Source organism: Pieris rapae, chromosome 2 (assembly GCF_905147795.1).
Source record: "Pieris rapae chromosome 2, ilPieRapa1.1, whole genome shotgun sequence".
Taxonomy (NCBI): domain Eukaryota; kingdom Metazoa; phylum Arthropoda; class Insecta; order Lepidoptera; family Pieridae; genus Pieris; species Pieris rapae.
The window spans coordinates 2,064,736-2,091,313 of NC_059510.1; the positions used below are offsets into that span (position 1 = coordinate 2,064,736).

General features: G+C 33.8%; 1 protein-coding gene across 2 annotated transcripts in view; it reads left to right on the forward strand.

Moving 5' to 3' along the window:
* The window catches only part of LOC110995197 (mannosyl-oligosaccharide alpha-1,2-mannosidase IA), a 73,287-nt gene extending 47,041 nt beyond the window's left edge, over window positions 1-26,246 (forward strand). Inside the window, exons 1-10 of one of the 2 annotated variants that reach the window (XM_045631314.1) lie at window positions 7,987-8,437; window positions 9,794-10,012; window positions 14,594-14,773; window positions 18,060-18,162; window positions 19,096-19,203; window positions 20,183-20,410; window positions 20,754-20,892; window positions 21,527-21,671; window positions 22,540-22,656; window positions 23,003-26,246. In XM_045631314.1, coding sequence (XP_045487270.1) covers window positions 8,255-8,437; window positions 9,794-10,012; window positions 14,594-14,773; window positions 18,060-18,162; window positions 19,096-19,203; window positions 20,183-20,410; window positions 20,754-20,892; window positions 21,527-21,671; window positions 22,540-22,656; window positions 23,003-23,143 — 1,563 coding nt within the window. In that variant the 5' untranslated portion in view covers window positions 7,987-8,254 and the 3' untranslated portion in view covers window positions 23,144-26,246. Of the gene's footprint in view, window positions 1-7,986; window positions 8,438-9,793; window positions 10,013-14,593; window positions 14,774-18,059; window positions 18,163-19,095; window positions 19,204-20,182; window positions 20,411-20,753; window positions 20,893-21,526; window positions 21,672-22,539; window positions 22,657-23,002 lie in introns of those variants that run through there. The other variant, XM_022262253.2, reaches the window with a different exon arrangement.
* The last annotated feature ends 332 nt before the right edge of the window (window positions 26,247-26,578 follow it).

Consider the following 26,578-nt stretch of genomic DNA (forward strand, 5'->3'; position numbering starts at 1 on the left):
GAACTTACGACCTCAGGGAGAGTTGCACGCTGGAGCCACTAGACTAACACTGCTTCATGACATTTATGCGTTCAGATAAGTGTTTAGTATATGGGTAATTTTTTTCCGCTGATATAATCCAGTAAGAAGTATAACAATTATGCAGAATAATTTTAGTCAAAACTCGTTTTTTGTTTGAAATTGTAATTATGAACCCAGTTCCCACTGCACAGGTGCATTGTCCATCTAAGTTGATGAAAATTTTACTCGAATTACCACCAATATCTCTCCTGATTAAATTCATAAATCAAACGCCTCAGGCCACTTTATCACTCTAGCGTCTCGGATCCGTTTCGAAGATTTTTCTATATTTCAGAAGGGCAGGCGCGGCCAGTCGACATGATAATGACAAACGATCGCTGCCTTTCTATCAAAAATATTTATTTGCTCTCACGCCCAACAAAATTGAATTTGCATTGTTATAAGCGAGGCCGGAATACAGACTGAAATTTTTCATCGGGAAATGCTTACAAATGGTTTCATGTTTCCTTAATTTGCGTTCGTGATGTCTTTATTCGTGATCCGTTGATTTATTCTCTTGGGTAAAACAAAAGCTTATTGTTTATGTGCGGTGTGAACACGATAATTGTTTTTTAATGGGAAGATATATTTATTTTTCGTTACAACTGATATCTGGGGTTTACGAACCAGCTGCCTTTCCAGGTATAGGAAACCGTTACCATGTACGGCCCTACAAGACAAAAGCGTCTCATAAAGGCCGGCAACGTACTTGCAGGTGTAAGGGTATGTTTATTTTGTACATACATATATTGCCCATATTTTTGAAGTGAAACTTCTTTTGGCGCATTTTTGTTTTACGGAACAAGTTTCACGTCTGACATAAAAAGTACGAACATATGTTGTATGTTATATGTATATACTTATATATAATAATTATAGTATAGTATAATAAATAAATACATAAATAAATAAATAAATATGACAATAAGAGATTAAGTAGTATGCTGACCTAAATAAAAATACAATTATTTCGAAGTCCGATATAAGAAATTATTTCCAGCACGTATAGGAAATTATCTATAGATAGGTCCTTTGATTCGGCCGTTATAACGGACGGAGACTGCTCCAGGGTAAAACGTTATTGGATATCGCTTACAAGACCCCATATTTGGTTCCAAAGTCCGTCCTTTTATCGAAGTGAAGTCGTTCATTTTATATCGACTGTATAAGCAAATAAGCCATCCATTAAGGCCGATCGGAGTTTTTCCGACAAATCGAATCACGGAGGAGCCCATTATGCAGATTTTCCATTAGAGAAAACTCAATGACGAAGTTATTTTCATGCCTTAGGCAGCAATTGAGTGTTTAGATAGTTGGTAACTTTGCAACGAAACTGCCTGGAGGACTTATAATGAGTCAACACCTATCCTATCTGGAGGTTTAGAAGTTGTTAATTGAGTTATCAGTAAGTTCAGTTCATATGAGACAAAGATATATGCCACAGTATTCACATATAAGAGTTTTTTGGTATTGTTTAGGATATAAAATGTATTGCAAAGTGAAATTTGTCAATCTCTTTTTTTTTAATTATGTTGGTTTTTGTACGCTTCAAAAACGCGTTATGAACTTATCGAGTAAAGCAAAATAAATAATCCGCATCATGGATTGTTTTTATTTATTTTTGCATTAGTCACATATCCGCGACCGTGAAACAACAATTTTTTTAACAATCAGCTGTGTACTAGTGACCGCGCCATCTGCCGGGAGCGAGGAAAACACTCGCTGACAACCGCAATAGTTATGGTGCAGTCACATGAGAAACGATCTTCGTTCCCGATTACATTGTTTTTTTTTTCTTTTTTATAGAACAGGGGGCAAACGGGCAGGAGGCTCATCTGATGTTAAGTTCTACCGCCGCCCATGGACACTCTCGATGTTAGAGGGCAAATTTACAAAAAAATTTGCATCCGATTCTGATTATTGCAAAATCTGAATTAAATCAAGGAACTTTTGTGTGATCGCGTCACAATGTGCCACAGCAAAGCGTGGCAGGGTACAGCTAATTACTATATATCATTAGTATAGACTCCAATTTAAAAAAATATACATATAAATAATTTATCAACAGTTAAACGTCTAGTATTTAATAGAATTTTCTATATTATTAACACAGTAACTGCTGTGAGCGTATATTCTAATGGTATAATGCAGTAAATATAGGCCACAAACAGATTCAATATAAATAATTCGATTGAGTTTCACGTGAGTTATGAATATTCCATAGTAAGTTAACGTTAAAACAGGCCGTATTCAAAATGACTATTGATCGTGTTGATTACAGCCCGAGGCCAGATCAAAGTAATAAATTCAAAGAGAATAGAAATGTCCGTCTGCCATTATCGAGGTGACTTGTTTCTCCAATTTTAATTTTCCGTCTTCATGGCTCTTTGACCTAATGTTTTAGCTTTAACTTTAATACAGCTGCAATTATATCTTTAAATTTTAAATGAAAATTTGTGCATATACCTAGGTATGTTCTTTAACAGGCTTTCATGTGTGCTTGTACGCATTTGAATTAAAGATTTTTAAAGGATAATAGAGAAAGTGAATTTAGTATATATTTGACATAACTCAATAATTTGCATTTATAGCCGTACGAAGTGTTATATGTATATATTCGCAAATAGTTGAAAAGTATATCTACGTCCAATCTTTCTAATTACAATACGTTGTATTTATTTTTATTTTGTTGATACGGAACACCATACACATACCATACCATCTCCGGTTCGTGTGTCAAAGTGTATAAGTAGTTCTTTGACTGACACCGATTTAGCGCCAACAATTACTTATAACCGAAATGGGCTTATAAAAAAAAATGTATTCTATTTTAATCATACAAATCTTATTTTGATCTACTTCACGAATTACTACTGTAGAATTAACATTATTAACAGTATTTTTTTTATTATAGGGGGGGCAAATTTTAATAATTTATATGAAAATTAAAATTATTTATAACGTGACATACCTAGTTGAAGACATTCTTAATATCTACGTTTAATTATTAGTCACAAAATTCTTTACATGCTACAACAATTTTGGTAAAAATAACTTTCATCAAAATAAAAAGCTTTTCTAGCACAATCGATCATCGGCAGACGGTCATTTGTGACACAGCACAGACAGGGTGTGGGCGGCACTTATTGTATGATCTATGCGGCTTTACTACGAACAGCGGGACACCGATATGTGGTGCTTAGATGTATGTGCGTGCCATTGTTGCAAATGGGAGTACTTAATTTTTGTATAGGGAATATTTGCTTAACATTATAATATGAACTTTTTTTGTATGTCAGTTGACGTAATTTTTACCGTTGGCTAAAATACTATGTTGAAATCGGGATTAATATAACGAATTAATAATAATGATCTCTGTTCATATATAAAACTTTGAAACCACATTTTCAAATTTAGGTTCATATTTCATGTTTTTTTTTATAGAACAGGGGGCAAACGGGCAGGAGGCTCACCTGATGTTAAGTGATACCGCCGGCCATGGATACTCTCAATGCCAGAGGGCTCGCGAGTGCGTTGCCGGCCTTTTAAGAATTGGTACGCTTTTCTTGAAGGACCCTAAGTCGAATTAGTTCGGAAATACTTCAGTCGGCAGCTGGTTCTACCGACGCTAACTTCTATCAGTCTTAATACAAACATCATCAATATATTCTTCTAATCAGCATAGCCTTCTATTTATTGGATCTTATAAGGGCTTTTGCAAAACATCGGTAAATTTTCGCCACCAGTATTGAAAGTTGCAGACTACCAGCGCTGGTGTTAAAAATCTGTTGATCTATCTTAACTCGACCCGTTCAAGCAACATTATATTTTAAGGCTCATTAATCCTGTCTTGTAGAAGTGCCTTGAAGTACAAAGGGTCTAAGGAGTTGTTTAACCGCAAGGGAAACGCAAGATGTATGGAGGGTCGAACGGAAGAGGTTTTCTACCGTATCCGATGACTTCGGGTTCCGATTGCCAGTAATAGCTCTTAAGAGGAAGCTCGGGCAAGCTTTCTTGAGCTTAAAAGTTAAAATAAGCGTATGTATAAGAAAATGCATCGTATTTAGAAAAAACAAATTTAATATTACTGATTCTTAATTTGAATGGATACTGATGTTTTATCGTTTTAATAAGATTTAATATAATATTTGTCAGCCTATATAACACTTCGTAAAGCTGATCTTCTATTTTTTAAGGTAAGGGGGTGACACCCCTCAGTAAAATGGCTATTTTTAAGAAGGTTTGCCGCGAAACATTATGATATATGTATCTTCTACAGCATCTACCATGTTAAAAACAGTTGTTTGGTCTAATACGCGGCTGACTTTCATTATCGGCACAATACGAAATACTATCCGTATCACCCGACGTCCGTCATGAGTCATGACTGAACTTTTTCTAAGGCTTTGTGGAACCGGCTGCCCACTGAAGTATTTCCGAACCAATTCGACTTAGGGTCCTGAGCGTACCAATTCTTAAAAGGCCGGCCGCAACTTCTGCCCGTTTGCCTACTATTACATTAAAAATATATACATATAAAGGTATAAAGTATGCAATTGTTTATCAGGTTGAGAACCTAACAATCAATAAATAAAAAGGCGTAGTAAACTATAAGAAACGATTACTAGGAGCGCAGCGTATGTCAGGAGCAATCTCGGCAGGCGGTAATTAAGTGAGAGTACGGACGCCCGCTGCACCTCGAAGAATAAATCTCTCTTCAGATTTACTGTTATGGCTCTGCTAACAACCTCAAATATACTGAAAAACTTGTTGCCGTGAACATTAAGTATGAGATTAAATCTTTTTAATGTTAAGAGGTCATTTTTTAATATTAAGAGATGTAATTATTATAGTTCATTTATCTGTGCAGTCTTCATCATGTTAATGCGGTCAGATCATGTCGTTATATGAATAGCATATAGTCTCCTTCATTACCCCAATGGAAGTTTGCAATTCCTGAGATTTGCGCGATCAAAGAAACAAACTCGTCAATTTTGTCATTGTGTTGGTAAAAGTTTAAAATTTTTTTTATGTTAACTTATTTTTTTATAATCAAATTAAAAATATTACAAGCCATATAATTATGATTAAATTGGAATGTAAGTGATATTTCAATCTATATTAAAAAAGTCTACGTTATAGGAACTATAGATAATTGAAGACAATTATTTCTCCTTTTCCTCATCGGCGGTATGAAAAAACCTAAAAGAATGGAGCGTTAGAAATATGCCACTCGCTTCACGCCTCATCCGATTTTCTCGTAAATTGGTCTCGCGAAAAATTGACACGCTGCAATGTCATGTCCTGTCTACTATCAATCACTTGGAAGCTTCTTGATAAATCCCTCGATAATGCACGATTTGATACGAATGTGTTTTAACAGATTTTTCGCCTTGGGTGAATAATTGCTGTCGGCGGGATTTAAGGAAATGTTTGATTTATGTATTTATTTATTTATCACACATTATATACCAATTTCTGCAGTCTAAAATTAGTATGTTTAATACAATATTTCTGTTTTAAATTACGGTGTAAAAACTTATAATTATTTAAACATAATTTTAAATTTAACCGACGTTTCACGTGCTTTACAGCGTGGTCACGGTTACTAAATCCGTTAAAAAAGTGTTTTCTGTATATGCGTAAAAGTTATGTGTAGAAAAGAAAATACTAAGACTCAGTATTTTAAATCGGAATTTTCTAACTTTATTTTCGATTATACTACCTATATGTATTTACATACGATACTATTAAACATACGTTTTAATTGCTTAGGTTTGTTTCATTAGTTTTATCTAAAATTTTATGTCTTTTGTACATTTGCATTTCTTGCTTAGTTTATCTATATTTTTTTCATATTGGTTGCCTGAAAGAGATCGCAAGAAAATCACGAAGCCGCCAGTTTTATTATGTCAATTATATTTCTGTTAGCAATGTGGTGTTTAACGCAAGTGTTTATATATTAGTTTTTACTTTGTGTTATTTCAAGGTTTAATTTGATGAACACTTTATACATTTACAGTCTTTGAAAACCTTACTTCCGCTTTCGAAGAAAAGTAATTTTCCGCTACGCTTGTGTTGTGAATCAGCGATGGCAATGTTTAGATGAATTACTTAAATTTTGCTTGAACTCATAATCGTATAAGTTAAACCGGAATGTTGAACCGCCAAGGCTGTAAAATTTTCTTACTCAGGCTTTCTTAGTTTTATAACCGATTACCTAAATCGTCGGAGTTGCGATCCGAGACTTTAGTCTGACGCAGGCACTCTCTAAGTATAGGAACGCATTCCATTTTAAAGCATTAATAGCGTTTTATTATTTAACATTTATCCTTTTTTTGTTCTTTACCATGGAGAGACTTCAGAGGAGTTGTTCGGATTAATACTGCTGTGTTTATCATCGGACGTCAAGGTCCATACCATCCGTATCACCTGGACGACCGTCGTTCCATAACTGAGTTTGGTATTGTCGCGCACCACTATTTTCCAACTGCTCACTGATTTCCGAACCAATTCGAGTGAACCTCCTGCCCCTTTGCCTCATGTTGTTACATTAAAAAAAGTGTGTGCGACACATGTCAGAAGTGAAACTTCTTTTTAAATTAATTATTACTAAGGTAAAGCCCCAATAGATGATCATGTGCCAGTGTTATCACTCCATCAATTCATATATCTTAATACACACTGTATACTTGCTAATTTAAATTTAAATAAATAAAAAATCTGCGTTTACTACACAAGTCGTTATGCGACAGAATTTCCATCTACAGTTCTAAGATGTAATTACTAAACGAAAAGCGTGATTTTTTTCTCGATCTTCTTTTTTTTAATCTCTTTCAATCGCTGTCCCCCTTTTCTTAGACAAAAACGCTGCACTTCTTCGTGACGTTTCATCCGTAAAAAATTTACTCTCATGCCCCTAAAAAAGTTTCACTTCGGAATGTGAGTGGTTATTATAGAGTGAAAATATTTTCATATATTATTTAAAGCATCCCGTTGACCCAGGAACCGTTCAACGAAGATAGTCTTGACTGAAATTTAAAATCTGAATTTTTCCTTAATAAAAATACAAGTGTCCTTAGCATCACTGTTCAACGCTGACACAAGCTTTTAGTACGTAAGATAATTAATTATTCAAGAGGTCGCTATCAGCTATAATCAATTTTGTAAATTAAAAAATTCAATATAATAAACATAGTTTATTGATGGTACATAAAAAAGTGCGTGCGTACAAAGTACACATATCAGAAGTGAAACTTCTTTGTAAACAAATTGTTACCAAGGTAAAAGCCCCCATGATCACTCCATTTACATATTTGTATACTGTATAGGTGCTAATTCTACATGGAATTATAAACCTATTTTTTTTTAATTTAAAAGTCTTAATTGTTTTAGAAATACATATATTTTTAAAGCGTTTTCTCTAGGTAGATAAATAATGTTGTCAGAATTAGTGTCAAAATTAATTTAGGTGAAAATGTTCCTAATTAGCAGACTCATGCTTGGCCACGTGGAGCAAATCGTCGTTAAATAGGATAACCCCTGACCCACTCTATGTATGTCACTATCGTAACTTACAACATTCTATATTCTTCTTATTTACTAATAGATACGAAAAATTATAATACAGTGAAAATATATAATCTGTGTGTTCGTTTTGCCGAAATCTGTCATAATCTAATCTATTTTACAGTGTTCATAAAATTGAACTTGAAATAAATTTGTGTCGTTTTTCACAAATGTATGGCTTAGCCATTAGGTAATATTGACAGTTCTTTTGAAGAAATACAATAATTATTCATCCTTTCCTGGCAAGCTTCTTGCTTAATATGTAGTCGAGTGTCGTGTGTTTATAATTCCTAAGATTAATTAGTAAATATTATCAACGAAGCAGTAGTATTGTCAGTTGTCTCTAGTTCACGCTTACGATATAGCGTATCGTTCGCTTATCACGTTTAGATTACATTTGAGGAAATTGCTATTTGTTAGAACACAATTCGCGTGGTATGCCGCGCGAGCGTACGTCAATTCGTATATTGGAGTTATAATTATTAGGTGTTGTGTAATAAGTGTTTAGTGTGGCCTGCGACAGTAAGGTTCATAGTATTACGGCAGTGATCTTTCGTGTTTATTATATCCTGGTAGTTTATCTACAGTTTCCCATATTTTAAAGTGCAGTTGGGACTTGTAAAATATGCGTAAATTACGACTGTTGATATCTTTAGGTGCTACTTTCATAGTGACCTTCATGGTATTGGCGTTAAGTCGATTAGACAACGTGGAACAATTAGAAAGAATCTCTCGTGAGGTGGAAGACGCAAATGTTACGATGCAAGCGATTAAAACTGTTCAAGGAAAACGTCAGAAAGTTGCTGAGGTAATAATTTAAATTTGGAAAACTAATTTAAAATTGGAACTAGTTCTTACTCATACCTTCATTAAATAAATAATTAGTCCTGCATTGAAAACGTGTAAACCTAACTGTAAATGTTCGTTTTAATTGTATTTCTTTTACGCACCTCTCCCGAGCGAATACAGACCTGGTATTATCGTCCACGTATCTCTATTTTAGTCATGGTATCTTCAGAAATCGTCAACTAGGGATTCGTGAAAAAGTTAAGAAATACACTCTAGCCCATGAGTTGTTAAAAAGGTCATTAATAAATCCTACCGTACACGTCCTGTAAAGCCACTTTTTCCAAGTTCCCGTAAAGTTCGGCCTAATAATAATGAATGGCTTCGGGATCCTTTCATTAGTCTGGTCGTACGAAGCCGAGATTAAAACTTACGCTGCGGGCGACTCGCGTGTCTTGGCGCTTTTCATGCCTTTGAATGTATAGTGGCCTGTGAAGGCAGTTTTTTTCAGTATTCATTAGAAAATAGACCCGATGGATAAAGCTAGGAATGTATTATAAACCCACATTTCTAAAAAATACTTAATTGTCTTCGTAGAATTCAATATTTCTAATAAACTAAGATTTAGAATGTCTTCTTTTTTAAAGGACGGGGTAAACTTGATGTCGCTGAGTAAATTATCGATGTGTTTTATTTACCCTTGGACACTCAATGCCAGAAGTCTCGCCAGTGCGTTGTCGGCCTTTTAAAAATTGATATCCTCTTTTCTTTTCTTTAAAAACCCTGAGGCGAATCTGTACGGAAACATTGGGCAGGGCAGCTGGTTCCAAATAGTGGTGTTGCATTTTTTCTATAGTTCTTTTCATTTCTATATATAATTAAAATGTAAAATTGTATTTTAAAAATATACACTCCTGCGGCTAATGTGAGTGCAGAATTAGTATTTTTTTTTGCAGTGCTGTGAAAACACTCCACTTTCGCAATTAAATGTAGGCCACTAGGCAGCCCTCTTTATTAATAACCACGATGACACTTCACTTACATTTTGATGTGTTCGCAGAGTTTTGAAGCGAATGTAATATTTTTTATTTAACACCATAAAAAATACTACTCATTATAAATTTTTTGTACATTTAATATTGGTGAAATCTGTATAAGCATAATTGGAATTAAACTGAAAATAACAGGAATGATATTAGTTTTCGTAAAGTTTTAAAATCCTGTTTTTTTTTTAAGTAGACCCTCCAATATTTATATTTTTTATTCTATCGAATTGTGACAACTCTCGAGGGTTGAGAATCGCGCTCTAACTACTAGGCGATCAGCAATTATGAGAATATAAGACATTATATTTATTTTAATAATTTATTGTTTTCAGATGATGCGTCACGCGTGGAACAATTACAAGCTGTACGCGTGGGGCAAGAATGAACTGAAGCCAATATCGAAGCGTGCTCATCTTACCAGCGTCTTCGGTGGTGGGGACATGGGAGCTACCATTGTAGACGGCCTGGATACGCTGTACATCATGGGGCTGATGGATGAATTCCGCGAGGGACGGGATTGGGTAGCTGAGCATTTCCATGTTAATGAGATTGTAAGTATGCTTTTTTGAATGTGTTAAAGTATAATAAGTATAATATTAAACACTATAGGTATATGTAGCTAAATGCTATGTACTATTTAACATATACTAACAGTAGTCTAATGAAATAAAAAATATAAGCAGAATTTCTTAAGTTTTAAATAAAATAAAAGTATTTAGAAATGATTTTTATATTTCAAATTGAAATTGAAATCGAAGTCGGTAAAAAAAAGCAAATGCATTTAATGTCCTTTACCATCTTGTCGGTCTTCCTCTGTATGTTTCTTTATTTAATTTGATTAAACACTTCAGAAAACAGTACAATTAAAATGCAGTGCAAAAAAAGGCAACGAGCGGCCTTCGGTGTTTCCAGAACGTCTGTAGCTTTCGTTTTGTCCAGGCTTGTGTCGAAGTGTATATGTCGCAGTAAAGTAGTTCAATCAGAGAGTTATTTGAATCACTAGACAGTTAATTAAAGTTCAAAAAACAATTAAGTCGCTAGCATTTCGATTTAAATAAAGCGGCGTCGAAAACGTTTAACTGTCTGTCTGACCGAAAGCCAGCGTGTTGATTAATAATATAATGGTTAGGTTAGGTTAGTCTTGTAACTTGTTGCCTAGGGACGTTTAGGAAACTCGTGAAACATTTCGTTCAGTCACTTGTCTGACGGAACTTTATTTTTACTTTACCTTTGATTGAATATCGGTCAATAATAATAATAATAAAACCAACATAAATAATTCATATAAATATACCTACTCAAAGGATTCTAATAAATTTTGTATAGAAGCCAAAAAATAGACTTATAACCAATCTCACCAAAAAAGAGCTGGAGTTGTTAAAAAATGCTGTGAAAAACTCTTAATTAACCAACATTACGAGGAGACTATAACTCGACACGTTGACTAAAACAAAATAGGTACGCGATAAAACTACGATACGTCATAATATGTTTTGTACAAAAAGACAATGGGTTATGTCAAGTTAAGCGAAGGTTACGCTTATTTCTCGTATTTCGTAAACATTTTAAATTTACACGAAACGTTTGTATTAAGAATTAGTTTTAATTAATTGGAGGTGATCTATTCTACCTATTTATAACACGTTACTTATTTTAGGTAATAAGGTATCTTATCTTACCTTAGAAACGAGGCGTAGCGCTAAATCGGACTCCCGTACGTCATATACATTTTAAGTTGCTAAAATTTGTAAAAACAGCGCAACTGTGTACATTCTTTCGTCGCTTGATTATCCTAGCCCGCAATAAATTGGACTGTCGGTATCATGCATACGAACTTTCTAAGAAATTCGATCTTTTGTTTACAAATGGGCGGCGGTATCACTTAACATCAGGTGAGCCTCCTGCCCGTTTGCCCCCTGTTTTATTAAAAAAAAAATACAAAAAACAAATTGCAATCGCTTGCACGTGTAGACTGTTTTTGACCATGACTCTTATTAGTATGACAAATAAATTTTGGACTCAGTGAGAAATACTGAGGATGAAGAAGATGAGACGGATGAGCCTGAGCCTCCGCAGAGCATTAAAGAAGCTCTGATAGCACTTTAATTGGAAAAATACTTCCATTATCAAAGGTGCCTCATTGTCGCAAGATGAAATGAATAAGTACAAAATACAACTAAATTGGTGCAGTCAGTCAGATAAAATTAATTCAAATAGGATTCTTTTTTTATGTTCTAATTCGGATTTTTCTTCTGTCCATTTAAAGACAATCCTCAGTAAGATAGTAAGATGCACAGTCCCTTCACATTCGTTTATATATAGACACATTTTATATGGACACGTTTACATTGTATATTATATATTGACATAGGAGACTAAATACCACCCTAAGATTCCGGTTTCGTGACAATTTTCCTCTACTATTACTGTTAGTGTTAATTATGCACAGACCACAATCACATAGAACAGTGTGCAACTCTCATTCCTAAGGTAGTAGAAACTCCGGCAGTGCACCAAGTGCAGTCTATGTATACGTGCCCATTTAACACTCGTGTACGATAAAGTAAAACATTGTGAGAATCATCTACTTGCCTATTAAAAAAAAACAGATGCAGAAATAAGTTTTTTTTGTGCTTATTTACCACTTAGGTTTGAACTCTACGTTCGCCTCTTAGTTTGGAGCTTTAGCAGACATGAAGACCAAAGTTCGTGGAAGCAAAGATCCTTTCGTCACCCGAGCTGAACCTCACACACCGCCTTATGATCAGGGTAATGACAGACAGAGACATGAGAGACAGAACGAAGTCTGTCGGGTCCGCTAATAGAAAGTAAAAGCACAATATCCGCTATAATCTAGACGTCAAAAGAATTTTGCAACAAAAACTATTCGTATATCTCGAGAATACATATAACCTCAATGCATCCAACTTTAGCAACGTTGACGTGGTTTTTAACTTTTTTCATTTGCCAAATGCATTGGACCTCAGCGAAGTCCCGACTAGAATGGAAAGTCTCAAACAAAAGTTTTATTTCACAAAGAAAACGAATGTGTTTTCCTTGTATCTGAATGGAATGGAACGAGAGAACATCGAATCATTTAATGATTCTTCTCTCCTCTATTCATTAATAGATTTTACGTAATTAAATTATGTTTATTTATTTCGTACTCTTACAGCTAACATAAATTATATATAACAAAACACTATTATACTAAAGATAAAGCCAAAGATGCAAGGAAAAATCTATAAAAATAATTAAATACATTTAACTAAGTATTACGGTCAAAATCTGTTATACCGACATCAAAGGGACTACTCATATTTGGTCGTAAAAACCGATAGTCATAACAGACAATGACGTTTTTAGTTATAACCAAATACAATATCGATTATCAAATGAAAATCTACTTTACAGAAAATTACCTTAAAACAATTAAAACTCACTATCACTATACAACACGTAGAAATTTAAAAAAACGAATTTCTATTACCCGATGGGGAAAAAATATTAGACTACATATATTATTCCAAATTTAATAATAAGGTCTTTTATCTCATTATTTGGTGATCACGTCAACAGTAATTATTTACATTTTCACACATATTACCCACACATTGTCTACGCTTGAAAACGAAATGCATTTTCGAGAATTTCTACAAAAAATAATAAGTTTATGTAAGTACCATTATTTTGGAGAGTCTTGCTTACTTTTGCTGACAAGTGGAAGGGGGGGGGGGGGGAGATCTTCCTAAATCAATAATAAATAAAAAATATTACGCATTTTCTCTCAATTTCCGTTTGAATCGCGTTGCCTGAAAGAAGTCACTCATAAGGTAGTGTCGTTTACCAGCTGTAAATAAACACGTATGACGTAACACATTTTTTTTGTTCCCTCAAGAAGTACCTACACGACTCAGACGCGTGATAGTTCCGTGCAAACTTTATCGGATTGCTCTGTAGTAGTTTTTCTTTTTGTGCCCCGCACCTGCCTTTGAATCCCGACCAGCACTAGATCAATCGGTTTTAAAATAAAACTTTAACAAAAGTACTATTTTTCCCGGTTCTAAAAGGCGCTGTTTTTACTGGAAACTAGTTGTACAGATTTAGAAGTGAATTCTGGCCTTAGTATAATGATGCAGTAGAGTTTGTTTGATTGTTCTATTCATAAGAAGTAGTATTTCGTATTGTGGTACTGTTTTCTTTAATGCCATTTACCGAGAAAGGCTGTAAGTAAAGTCATGAAAATGTTTATAAAAAAAAACATGTATATGTTTAATTTATAAATACATTAACTTTAATAACGCATTTAAACACATCAACGTATATTTACGTGTTGTCAATTCTAACATATGAATGTTTCTCTAAAATAGAAAATTCAACCACATTAGTAAAATCAACAGACTATACAAAAATCATTTTTATATCACCACAAAGCATTATGAAAATGGTAAAACATAATTTAATATTGCAGTATGTTGTTTTTACTGCAGTACAAGAGAGACAAAAGGTTCTCGAGTTAATTGTTTGTGACAATCGTGGAGTGTGTCGAGGCAGAAACGTAAAATTACTGCGCGGTTTAAAGTGCTCTAACGCAATTTTTACCGTTGTTTCACTGTGGTTTACGTAAGTAGCACGTTATAGAAGCGAATTATTTACATATCTCGTCGTCTTCTTCGCAAAAAATAAACTACCGAACCGATATCAATTAAATTGCACACCGTGTGCAGTTTGATCTTAAAAGATAGGATAGCTTGCATCTCAATTCATTTGCAAATATTTGTTTATTATTTTATACAATTCTAACAGATGGCGATGTGTTAAAAGTACCAACGTTTCATAAGCTGTCTACCTTTCACATAAGTTCTCGTACCGTTTCCCTTGAATAGTTTACTACTATATAAAAAAAACCATAGCCACAGATACGCTTGGTCGAGTCTGCTAGTTTTATTATAAAAGCATCGTGGTAGGACACAGGGACACGACAAATGGTTATGATTGCCATTGCACAGTGCAACAACACTTTACTAATAATATAATTAAACGAAAAGTTATTTTAAAAAGCATAATTTTTAATGCCTTTGAATTAAATATTAATTCAAATTTGTAATGATATGATTAATTGCAATTTTCAGGATTCAGACCTATCAGTGTTCGAGACAACGATACGTTTCGTGGGCGGTTTCTTGTCGTGTTACGCACTCACCGGTGATTCTATATTCCGGGATAAGGCTGCAGAAGTCGCTGATGCGTTGCTGCCTGCCTTTGATACACCCACTGGATTGCCCTATGCGCTAATAAACCCTAGTAACAAGGTAATATGCATGATTTAATAGGATAAGTAGTTTATTTTATTATTATTATCGTTTCTCAAATTAACGGATTTCCGAGTTATGTTATAAACGCATCCATTTTGAGTACGGTAACAAAAAAGGCCTTTTTTAAACGGCCTCTTGTTTGTTAGGCAAGCGAAATTTTAAAATTGTACCAGGCGACCAAAAGTGACCGGGAGCTTTGATTTTGTTACTACACAAATAATTGCGGAATACAGGTAAAATTGTCGGTGTTCCAAATGTATTCCTAACTGATATGTAAATTGACTAATAAAGTTCGGAATTATCACTAAAACGCTACCGAACTGAACTTTAATCTCAATTATACCCTGAAAAGGGTACCGAAAGCCGATAGTGCATAAATTAATCAATGACCCTTATATTAATCGGATCCCGACTTATCGTTTCAAAGGACCACTCCACTTATTATTCAGAATACATTCCTAATTAGCGAAGGCCCTTAAAGTTTGGATATCACCTAATCGGCTGCGATACAAGAATAGCAATCAATTTGTTAACACAAAGGAAAAGCCCTTGTATATTAAGATTTACTGATAAGATTGGTCCAATCAAACCTGCATTAAACTAAAAAATGTATCACACAAAAGTTCTAAAAACACTTTTAGGCACTTCTGCGCTCAAAAACTTAACCAATTCGACTTACGCCCAAACCCAATAACCTATCTCAATCCATGTTTGACCATCTGAGATAGATATCTTAATCCAAATATTGATAAATGTGCGCCAATAACCGATCGACCGATTGTAATAGCCACCTGTCGATAAAAACTATCCATGGTAGGTCGGATCGGCATATACCGTTTTGCACAAAATATTTATTATTCTTTATTAGACACAATATACAAGAAAGTTTCGATAAAGTAGAGTGCACAGGCCAGCACTGCCAATATCTTAATATTTAAACTTACACCAGTTTTTTAAAATAAATGTAAAAGCTTTTTGCTTTTTGATTTTAATATTATTTATATGTTTTATTTATTTTATTTGGTTTACAATGATTATTAAAATTATGAGTGTAAAGGATTGCATTCTATCCGTCGCCAAAAATGGATTGTCTTCGTAGGCTTTGTTTATTGGGGCGCAGATAGGAGATGGATCGACTATCCCACGGTCTGATCTCAAATTATTTTCAATCTGAGGTTATGGATTCATTATTGGGTACGGGCGTTAAGGTCCTTCAAGAAAAGAGCGTATCAACTCATAGAAGGCCAGCAGAGTTCTCTGGCATTGAGAGTGTCCATACTTAGCCTCCTACCCGTTTGACCATTGTTCTAAAAATCAAATAAATTTTACACATTTAGGCACATAAATATGGGCAAAGCATCAAAGTTCCTATATTCATTTGATTAGTTTGTAAATTGTAAGTAGAACTTTAGATATATGATAAACCCGTTTGCTGATAACGCAACAAAATTGAACCGTATAGAATCGAGCCTCGGTAATAGTGGTTTGAACCGATAACATTTATTTATGTAGGTAATGTAAACTTATGAACGCCAGTAATAACAGAATGCATCTATATTTACTGCCAGTTCTCATAGAGCGTAGAACAGAAGAACTGGTAGTGAGCTCATTAAAATTGGCTTTTTTTTTTTGTCGTTTAGTTTCAAAATAGTATAAAAAACTCTTCTCTGTCGTAAGTTAAATCTTAAAACATAATTTTTTCCGTTTTATATGTGTATCCTGACTGAGGTTTTTTTAATTTATAATGTTTCTCAAATCTTACTCATTGTAATTTGTAATACATATCTTCCTATACCGAATAAACACATACATATGAATTTTTTTTAAATTTAGAAACAGTTCATCCCGTAGTAAAATAGAATTATAGGTAAGACGACAAGATTGCATAGTATTGTATAAAAGATATACACAAAGTTATATCGTAAATATAGTATAAATATATTACATATTGTTCTTATATAATATGTCCTTCAGTCAGTAGAATCACAGATTAACATACATTATTGTTGTATTAAATTACTTTGACATACCCTTAATCTCTGGTAATCCAATCAATGCTAAAATCTAGTTTTCGCATTTTTTTTTATCTAATCTTTTACTGTAAATGTTGTTGTTTTATTTCCGAAGAAATTCCACTTAGGGTCATTCAAAAGCGCACCAATTATTTAAAGGCCGGCAATTCACTAGCGAGCCCTCTAGTATTGAGTGTCCATAGACTACTTAACGTCAGGTGTATAAAAAAAATATTCAAAATATTATCGTTTATTATTTGTAGTTTATTATTTTGTGCGTACCATTATGCAATTAAGATCAATTGTTTTGCATTCCTGCCATCCTCGTTATAGTAAGGATTATTGTAGGCAAAAGCGCTTTTCCAAAAATTTGACTGTTAATACTATTGAAAAGATTACCTAAACTTTTCCATACAAAAATATATTCTATTCCAGCTTACGTATTATTCACAAAGATCGTATGATTTATTAATGATTAGAAACGTCTCAAGCTTTTCTCAAGAAAGCCTTTAATTGCGTACTTGACTTTTCAATAACGAGCTCCAATTTCAAGTTTTATTTAAACCGAGCAATTTGTTTATTTATAATTAACAGTATCTATTGTATCTACTTCAAACAATGCGTTGTTTGTTGTAGAAATAAGCGCGAAATTGCTATTCATGATTAGCTCAACGTTTATGAATTGAAATCGTGAAATACGGTTGAAGTATTTTGTACGCCACAACTTTTCAAGTGTCTATGGACACGCTTGATTTATTTATTCTGATGATGAATGATGATGCGCACGTCTTATACGTATTTTAAAGTTAATCTTTTACCTACCAATTACCTATTTTTAATTCCTTAACTGCAGTGTAGCCTAGCTAGTGGGTGCGATCTTCATCACTCAGGCTTCGAAACCAGTGCACCCATAGATTATACTTTCTATATGCGCTAATTAACACTTTCTCGTATGGTGAAGGATAATAATCTAAAAATGAGTTTTAAGGTCCAACCTCTTCAATTTGTCAATGTAATATAGATATAAGAAAAAGATTAGAAGTAGGTTATCAGCCTCCAGTGCCTGACACACCTTCGACTAAGCCAAGTCGGTTTCCTTACGATGTTTTCCTTCACCGTTCATGCGTTAAATCCGCATATGGAAAGTCGATTGGTGCACAGCCGGGGATCGATCCTATGACCTCAGGGATGAGGATCGCACGCTGAAACTTCTAGGCCAACACTGCTCAATTAAATTATAAAAATAGTAAGAATATTGAAAAACATTTCAGGCGAGTCGACAATACCATTGGGCAGGATCCAACAGCATTTTATCCGAAGTTGGTACCCTGCACCTGGAGTTCACCTACCTGAGCGATGTGACAGGAAAAGAAGGTATGTCGACATCCTAACGCGATGATGATGTAATGAGAATAGAACTTGATGTAAGCATGTAAAATTAGTAACAACTGTTTAATTTCGTTCACTGTTTCTCTCGGTCGCTAGCATAAACCATTCTATGCCAGATATTTTTTATGCTGGCTTATCAGCCATCACATTTGTCTTTTTTTCCAAAAGTTGATAGATAGAAAAACCTTTACAATTTGTTTTCACGTCTTTTTCCCGAAGGCAGGCAAATACCACGCACCATTTGCTTGGTCCTTACATACCTCTTTTGCTTCACTTTCATGCATGCTCGTCCCTCGGGTCAGATCCACCAACCACTTTACCCAACCCGACTTCACCATCCACGGTTGCCTGCTATACATATATCCTTTCCGTTGGCTGCTTTTCATTCGTCCGTTCCTGACCAAATCACCTAAGTATTCCCTTTTGTATCTTCGTCTAGTGGCAAGCGGGCGTAGTCGTCTATAACCGTCACAAGTATTTTTGATGATGATTATATCGAAAATAAATTTAGTCAGCTTTCACTGCTCGTCTTCTTCTTCAGGTGCCACTTTATTACAGTCGGTAATGTTGCAAGGTTGTTAATAACATAATTTTCGTTATTTAAGAGCCTATGAGAATAATTATAAGCAACAAGGCGACTTTCCCTTTTTTAAGAGCAAATATTTCGTGTCGTCCCGATTCACTCTTTCATTAGCCAATCTTGTTCATTTTGAAACATTGGCGCATCCTTGTACATGCTTTATATGTGATTATTGGAATTTAATTATGTTTGAGTATTATTATATTATATTAAGGTATGTTTAGTTTGATAAAAGTCGGAAGGTTTTCCAAGCATTTTCTGAATCTAGATAAATGAAGGCGGTTAATTTTTTCAATATTATCATTATATAATGTTGAGATAAATCATGTGTGGTATAGTTTACAGGGAGAAGGTGAAGAGGATCCGCGATGTCCTCCACAACATCCAGAAACCAGACGGACTTTACCCAAATTACATCAACCCGCGGAGCGGCACCTGGGGACAAAGTTAGTTTAAACACTGCTACTAAGATATTTGATAAATATTTTTCATTTTTATTAAGTACTTCCATATGCTACGTAAATGTTATTTTAATTAAAAGTGTATGTATTTATAATTTATAAAAAAAATTTGCCCTATTTTATTAAGCTGTATTAGCCAAATGGCTGCAATCAGTGACTCTTACGCCTGAGACCGTGAGTTCGAATCCAGTGAACCTATGATTTTTTTATGTACGCAATTAACACATGTGCGAAGAGACCGAAACGAGGCTAAGCATTTAATCTTGCATATAATCAATTGCAACAATCAATTTTTACCGCGTCGCAGTTAAAATTTACAAAAAAACATAATTGCAGGTTTTTAATAACGATAAATAAAATATCGATTCGCATGGCTGAACTTTGTTTTAGAACATTTTAAGCATTACTCAGGAATAATAAAGTATTATTCAAGTAGGAATTGCTTCAGTAGTTTTTGAATTTATTTGGAACATACATGTTGTAATCTGCCTACTGAGGCATTTCCGAACCAATTCGACTTAGGTTCCTTCCAAGAAAAGAGCGTACCAATTCTTAAAATTCCCACGAAACCTCTGGCAATGTAATCGAGAGAGAAGCCTCCTACTCGTTTGCATGCAGTTAAATACCTATACAATATTGTCTATAATATATATGTATTATAAATAAAACTATAGTATATACATATTATATATAAAACAAACTAAGAGGCTGTGTCTTTTGAATCAACAAGTGATCCTTTTAAAGTGGAAAAATATTTTATAAATATAAATATGGAAGTTCTAATCATAAATCGGATAATATTTCAATTCTTTATCAGATAATATTGAAATTATGACATATCATATGATTGTTATCAATTGCGTAACAGATGAAATCATTTAACGTGATGAATATGTTTCTGATTTCTGAATATTGCCTGTCCTTTGGGTAAATATTTTAATACATGTGTATATAATATTTTCAGGGCATATGTCCCTGGGAGCCCTCGGCGATTCCTTCTACGAGTACCTGCTGAAGGCGTGGCTCATCAGCAACAATGAAGATGAAGAAGCCAGGATCATGTTCGACGAGGCAATGCAGCCGGCGCTCGATAAAATGCTGAGAACGTCTCCATCTGGTCTCGCGTACTTGGCTGAACTGAAGTATGGCAGGATATTTGAGGAAAAGATGGATCACTTGTCGTGTTTTGCTGGTAAAGTATAAATTTAAATAGCGTTCATGCCAAGATAATGGTTCCATGAAGATGCTACCTTCATCTTCCTCTAAGATAATGTCAGTAGTATTCTTACTTCATAAAAACAAAATCAATTTGCACTCTTTCGTCACTTTCTGACAAATTATGTTGGCGCTGCGATGAAAAGGCAGATTTTGCCGCTCACCACCACTATATGGAAGTATTTCCAAAGCAATTCCACTTAGAGTCCTTCAAGAAAAGTCTAAAAAGGCCAGCAACGCACATGCGTTGAGGTTGTTGTGTTATCATATAACGTCCACAGTTTGCGATAGATTTTTTATGAACGACTAAATGTTTACAGGTGGAATGTTCGCGATGGCGTCCACGAGTTTGGAGAATTCCTTGTCTGAGCGCTACATGGACGTCGCTCGAAGGCTGACTGACACCTGTCATGAGAGTTACGACCGATCTGACACTAAACTTGGACCCGAGGCTTTTAGGTTATTTCTTCTTTATTTATTTTCACACACACACAATTAGTACTTTAATTTTTTCATAGTTTGGTTTTAGTGGAGAAAGTAAGATGTCGCTCTGCCCTCCAAAAGGAAGATTACCGAGCTGTCTAACCACTGAAGGTGATACTATGATAGGATATTTAGATGTAGACATAAACATTATATTTATTACTGACCCCTTTTTATATAAAAAATATAAAATAACAATAATCAAAGAAGAAAAAGAATGAGAGATAAGATTTTTTAAAGAGCAAGGTATGTTTTAAGTTTGTTTTGCGTGTGTGCTGTGGTTGTAATTGGCCCTGGGTCAGTATTCCGCTGAGGAACAGAGTTCCACAGCGCTGGTCATTCTGTCAGAGACCACAGCAGCTGGCATTTCAGGGTATGAAATCATCTTACATTATCGCCATTGTAAGTGTCTCAAACCCCTTCCCTTTCCGCATTGACATCTTAAACTTTGATGTCAGATTTATACAGAAGTTTGACAATTTGACAATTCTTATTTCGGCCATACAATACGCATTGGTAATGAGAACTGGAAGAAACTAATCGTGGTTGGAAACACAGAAGGCAAGAGGTCACTAAATTTTATATTAAAAATATATTTTTAAATTTCTAGATTCTCCGGGGCAGTTGAAGCTCGTGCAATGAAGAGTAACGAGAAGATGTTCCTCTTAAGACCAGAGACCTTCGAGAGCTACTTCATCATGTGGAGACTCACCAAGGAACAGAAGTACCGCGATTGGGCCTGGGAGGCTGTACAGGTAAATATTGACTTTTTGTTAAAAAATATATTCCGCACAGTGGCTATTTTTTTCTCCTTGATGCTATTAAATAAAAGTTTTAATATAAATGTCCTTATTTTATGTTTAACAGTTATGAACCACATGTGGAAAATAGGGTTTCTTACTTGCAATCGTTTCCTGGGTGAATCTACAGGAATACAACTTTTTTTTTGTATTTAAATAAAAAAAAACCCTAATCTCAGACTGATGAAATCGAATTATTATTAACTAGCAGACTCGGCCAAGCGTTGCTGTGGCTAAGGTTTTTGTTATATTACATAGTAGTAAATTAATCAAGGGAAACCGTAGGAGAACTTATGTGAAACGTTGGTACCACGACACGGACCTAAACTAAACTACCTTTAACTCAGCGCCATCTGTTAGAATTGTATCAAATAATAAACAAATGTTAATGTTATCGTAATTTTAGTAAGGATGCCTATTTTTTTTTTAAATGAAATATACCCTATGTCACTCAGGAATGATGTAGCTTTCCAACAGTGAAAGAATTTTTCAAATCTGCCAAGTAGTTTCGGAGCCTATTCAATTCATACAAACAAACAAAAAATCAAACCTTTCCTCTTTATAATATTAGTATAGATTAGCAATTTTATAATAAAATATCTAAGTTAACTTCCTATATTATTTTTTTGCCATTAAAAAAAATACAACTAACGTGTTTGCGCCATTCGGGTGGTAGGTTGCATCCTGCTGGGGGCTTTAGTACGCGAGGATTCACGGTCTTCTCCCAGCGGAAGAAGCCCTAAACTAAAAGCCCGCACTCCTTTGCATGACTTTAGATTGTTTAGTATATTATTCATTAATATTTTATTTTATCGATTACCAGGCGTTAGAAAAGCACTGCCGTGTGGAAGGTGGTTATACGGGCATCGTCAATGTGTATCACTCTACACCCGTCGGAGATGATGTTCAGCAGAGCTTCTTCCTGGCTGAAACTCTTAAGGTATATAATTAACATTTATTTATTTATTTTTCACTACATTATTCTACCTTAACAGTTACTACTGATTCGATAGAACGCCAAAATGATACCCATCAGGTTCATCAGGCTATAGCCAGCTACTGAAATTACAAAGTAAAATAAATAACTAAAAATGAAAACAAAAGCTCTCAAACAAAAAATCTAAATGAACATCCTCCCATGTCTTTATTTTTCAAATAATACTTTAAAACACTCAATCAACATTATTACACAAATATTTTTTAATATGCCACAATGTACTAAATAATTATATTTATAATTGTTATATGTAATCAAATGTATTTATATTAAATATGTATTTTTTCAGTACTTATACCTTATATTCTCGGACGACTCTCTGGTGTCTATGGATGAATGGGTGTTCAACACTGAAGCGCATCCGTTGCCGATCAAAGACAAAAACCCGCTCTACAGACAATCGTACAAAACCATAGATAACAATGTATAAATTTCATCCTATAGTTTTAAATATCGTTAATTATTTTAGCTTTGAGTCTGCTATATGTGATTCATTTTTTATCTGTGTGTGATTTTCACATTCTTTAGACTATTGCGTCATTCCAACTGTCATTGTCATTTTGAAATTATTTAATATCTACACGACACCGGCGAAGTACCTTGTGCCCAGATGGCACAAATAAAAGTCATATTAAAATTTCAGACTTAATGCTAAATTTACTTATGATACACGTAAAAAGTTATTTATTAGTTTGTGATATTTGGACTTTTGGGTTGCAAAATGACGATTGACACCGATATCTAATTTGATCGTATTCTACGCTCAAAATACGTGTTAACGGCCTAAGTTGTCAAAAACATCTACGTCATTAAAAAAATAAAAGCATGATTTGGAGTAAACACATGTCACCTAATGCTTGGTAGAGCGATGTCTTTTTTGCTCTACGACCAAACTCTAGTGCGTGATGAGCCACTGCACGAATTTTCTAGAAAAGAAGTCGATCTGATTTGAGGTAGGGAAAATAAATATCTGGCAGAAAAGTCTAATTTATTTATTGTAGTAATGAATTGCCAAAAGAATAAAAACAATATTAGTTTTTTTTAATATATTAAAAATGCATTTTATGCACCAGGCGACTAGTAATGGTACGTGATTGAAATTACTCATAATTAAAGTTTTTAAGGTTTATATATGCCTAGTATTTTTTTATTAAAAAGATTAACAGTTACATACATGATATTAAAGTGAAAACGTAAGTTTAGTAATATTATTTGTTTTGTGATGTTTCTTTCTTATTGTTAGGCATACAAGACCTTGTGTGTGCTGTTGGAATGCGTGTTCCACATTTATGTAAATTATCATTGTACCGTTACTTTTAGTGAGGCTTCTTTACGCACGCTTGACTTGGGGAGTAAGCTGGCGAACGCTTGACGTAAGCGTTACGAAAAGTGTGATCGGGCAAGGCGAACGGAAGTTGAGTGGGGGATATAAGCAAGAGACAACAGTGCGCACGCACATTTTATTTCTCTCTTCCTGTCATAGCCAAATACGTTCCGTAAATCTTAGCACAATAATTAATAATTTTACAATCAACCATAGCAATTACTGATGTATCCAGTAGTGAAAATAATGAATAAAAATAAAACATCTATGCAAACATATTAATTTACCAATGAAAACATGAAGTAAATTTAAATATTTGTAGAAAAGTAATATAATTATGTATATGTACATATACATGTATATATTGTATACATATATATATACATACACATGGAGAGAAAGAAGTTTCACTTCGTGTGGTCATAAGCACACTCGTTATTTTTTCTTTGCTGCTTCATTTTACTACGTATTGTGAATGAGATAAAATTGCTCAAGTCAATTAGTAATGAATTTTTGTTTTTAAGATTATAGGCAATCGCAAAGATATACAAACTGCGTTTATTTTAATACTTAAGAGCCAGTTGAACTACTTAACCAAACGTTTAAAGTTTACTTAACAATGAATCAATGTAATTTCTATTAATGGAGTCTATATTTTCATGAATTAACTTCGTAACATATCTGTAGCCATAGATATAAATTGTCTATAATTAAAAAAGATTTCATTACCTTTTTTATTGTTAGGCCAATTTCCGTCGGACGTCAAAATTCGCGATTAAGATAATAACACCACTAATACATAATGGATGTTAGATTTTATTCCAATAATATATACTTAGTAATAATATTAGGCGCGTTTATCGATTCATCTTAAACATGACGTAATACCTCTTAAATCATACGACAATCATTTAATTGTTCTCTGAATATTGGCAAGAGTGGTTATTTTGTTAGGCCTACTTCCTAAAAGTTTATACGCGAACATTCCTTTTAAAATCTTGCCAAGTTCAAGAGTATACAACAAAAGGAACATATATCCATCCCTTTCATATAGAAAGAACAGCTATGAATAAGAGAGGTTCGATTGTCTTCTCGATACTGCATCCGTTAGGGCATAGATTTTTATAGATTATAAAACATAGTCGTGAGATTAGCTGTCATAGACAATTGTAATAATCTGTACAGTGTATATAAATAGTATTCTAGTGTGTGAGCGTCGCAGATGAATCGCAAAAGTGCTATTTTTTTTATAAACTACGTTTAACTATAAACATATATATAATAATCATATTTAAATCTGTGTATTGGACAGTTTTGCTATTCAACTGCGATATTTTTTTTATTTTACATGGCGTTCTAATTATTAAAAAAAGTGTGTAACAAATATGTAGTTAAAATCGAGAATAATCCAATTTTAATATTCGTATATACCTACTTCCTATACAAGTGAGAATTGTTATTATCTCATGTTATTTATGTTTTCCTAATAGCTCTTTATTACACGTCTTGCTTTTATCGATTAAAAATCGGTTAACTATTCTTATTTACTGCCATCTATGTCTGTTGTATTATATTTCTATAGCGAAAACAAATGTAAAGAATTCATACTTAGACGGAATCTCACCCTTTGACTAAAGATACCGTTCTTGTTACCATGGTTACCATATTTACTTTGAACCGTCGTAACCATGGTAACAAGTAAACTATGGCCACGCATCTTTATTAGGAAGTGTATTGTCTTTTTGTCATTTGTTTTCGTTACTTAAGTCTTTAAAGACTGCATTAGCCTTATTCAGGGTCGTCCTTTAAAATTATCTACGTTGCAAATCCGTAATAATTAAACTTCAATTGTAATCATGGTAATATTTAAATAATCGTTGACTTAATGAACGATGCTGTATAAGGCTGCAAATGTAACAAGCAGATTTGCAATATTTATTTTAATTACTGATCTCAACTTTTCCTTGCGAGATTCAAGGTTTCTTGATTGTCAAATGTAGACAGCAATAATTGTTTAGTATGACACCACTAGTAGTATTTGACAATCGGGAAATCTTCAGATTTAAAAGACATTTTATTACAATATATTTTGATTAAAGGACATACCATGTAAATATTCAGTTAGACTGCTTGTTATAAATGTGTTTATGTATGAAGATGTAGTAATAATTGTAAATTTTCGTTTATTAATAAAAATGTTTATAAAATATTTATTAGTTTTATTGTAGAATTTTCCCCCCTTTTTGGGTAAGTAATAATCAAGCGTGTCACCGTTGACCACATCTTATCTATAATGAAGTAGGTACCTGTGGGACACATCAGAGCGTCTCAGTTAAATATATTTTATGTAATCTTACATTAGTTACGTTACATATATATATGTCACTGTAAGATTGTAAACATCGTTATATTACAATCTATCCAGTGAGATTGTAAACTATCGATAGATTGTGAACCGTATCATTATGATTGCAAATTAACGTATTATTTTTCGCTTGATTGTAATCTACCGAAGAGAAACCGTTAAATTACAATCTGTCC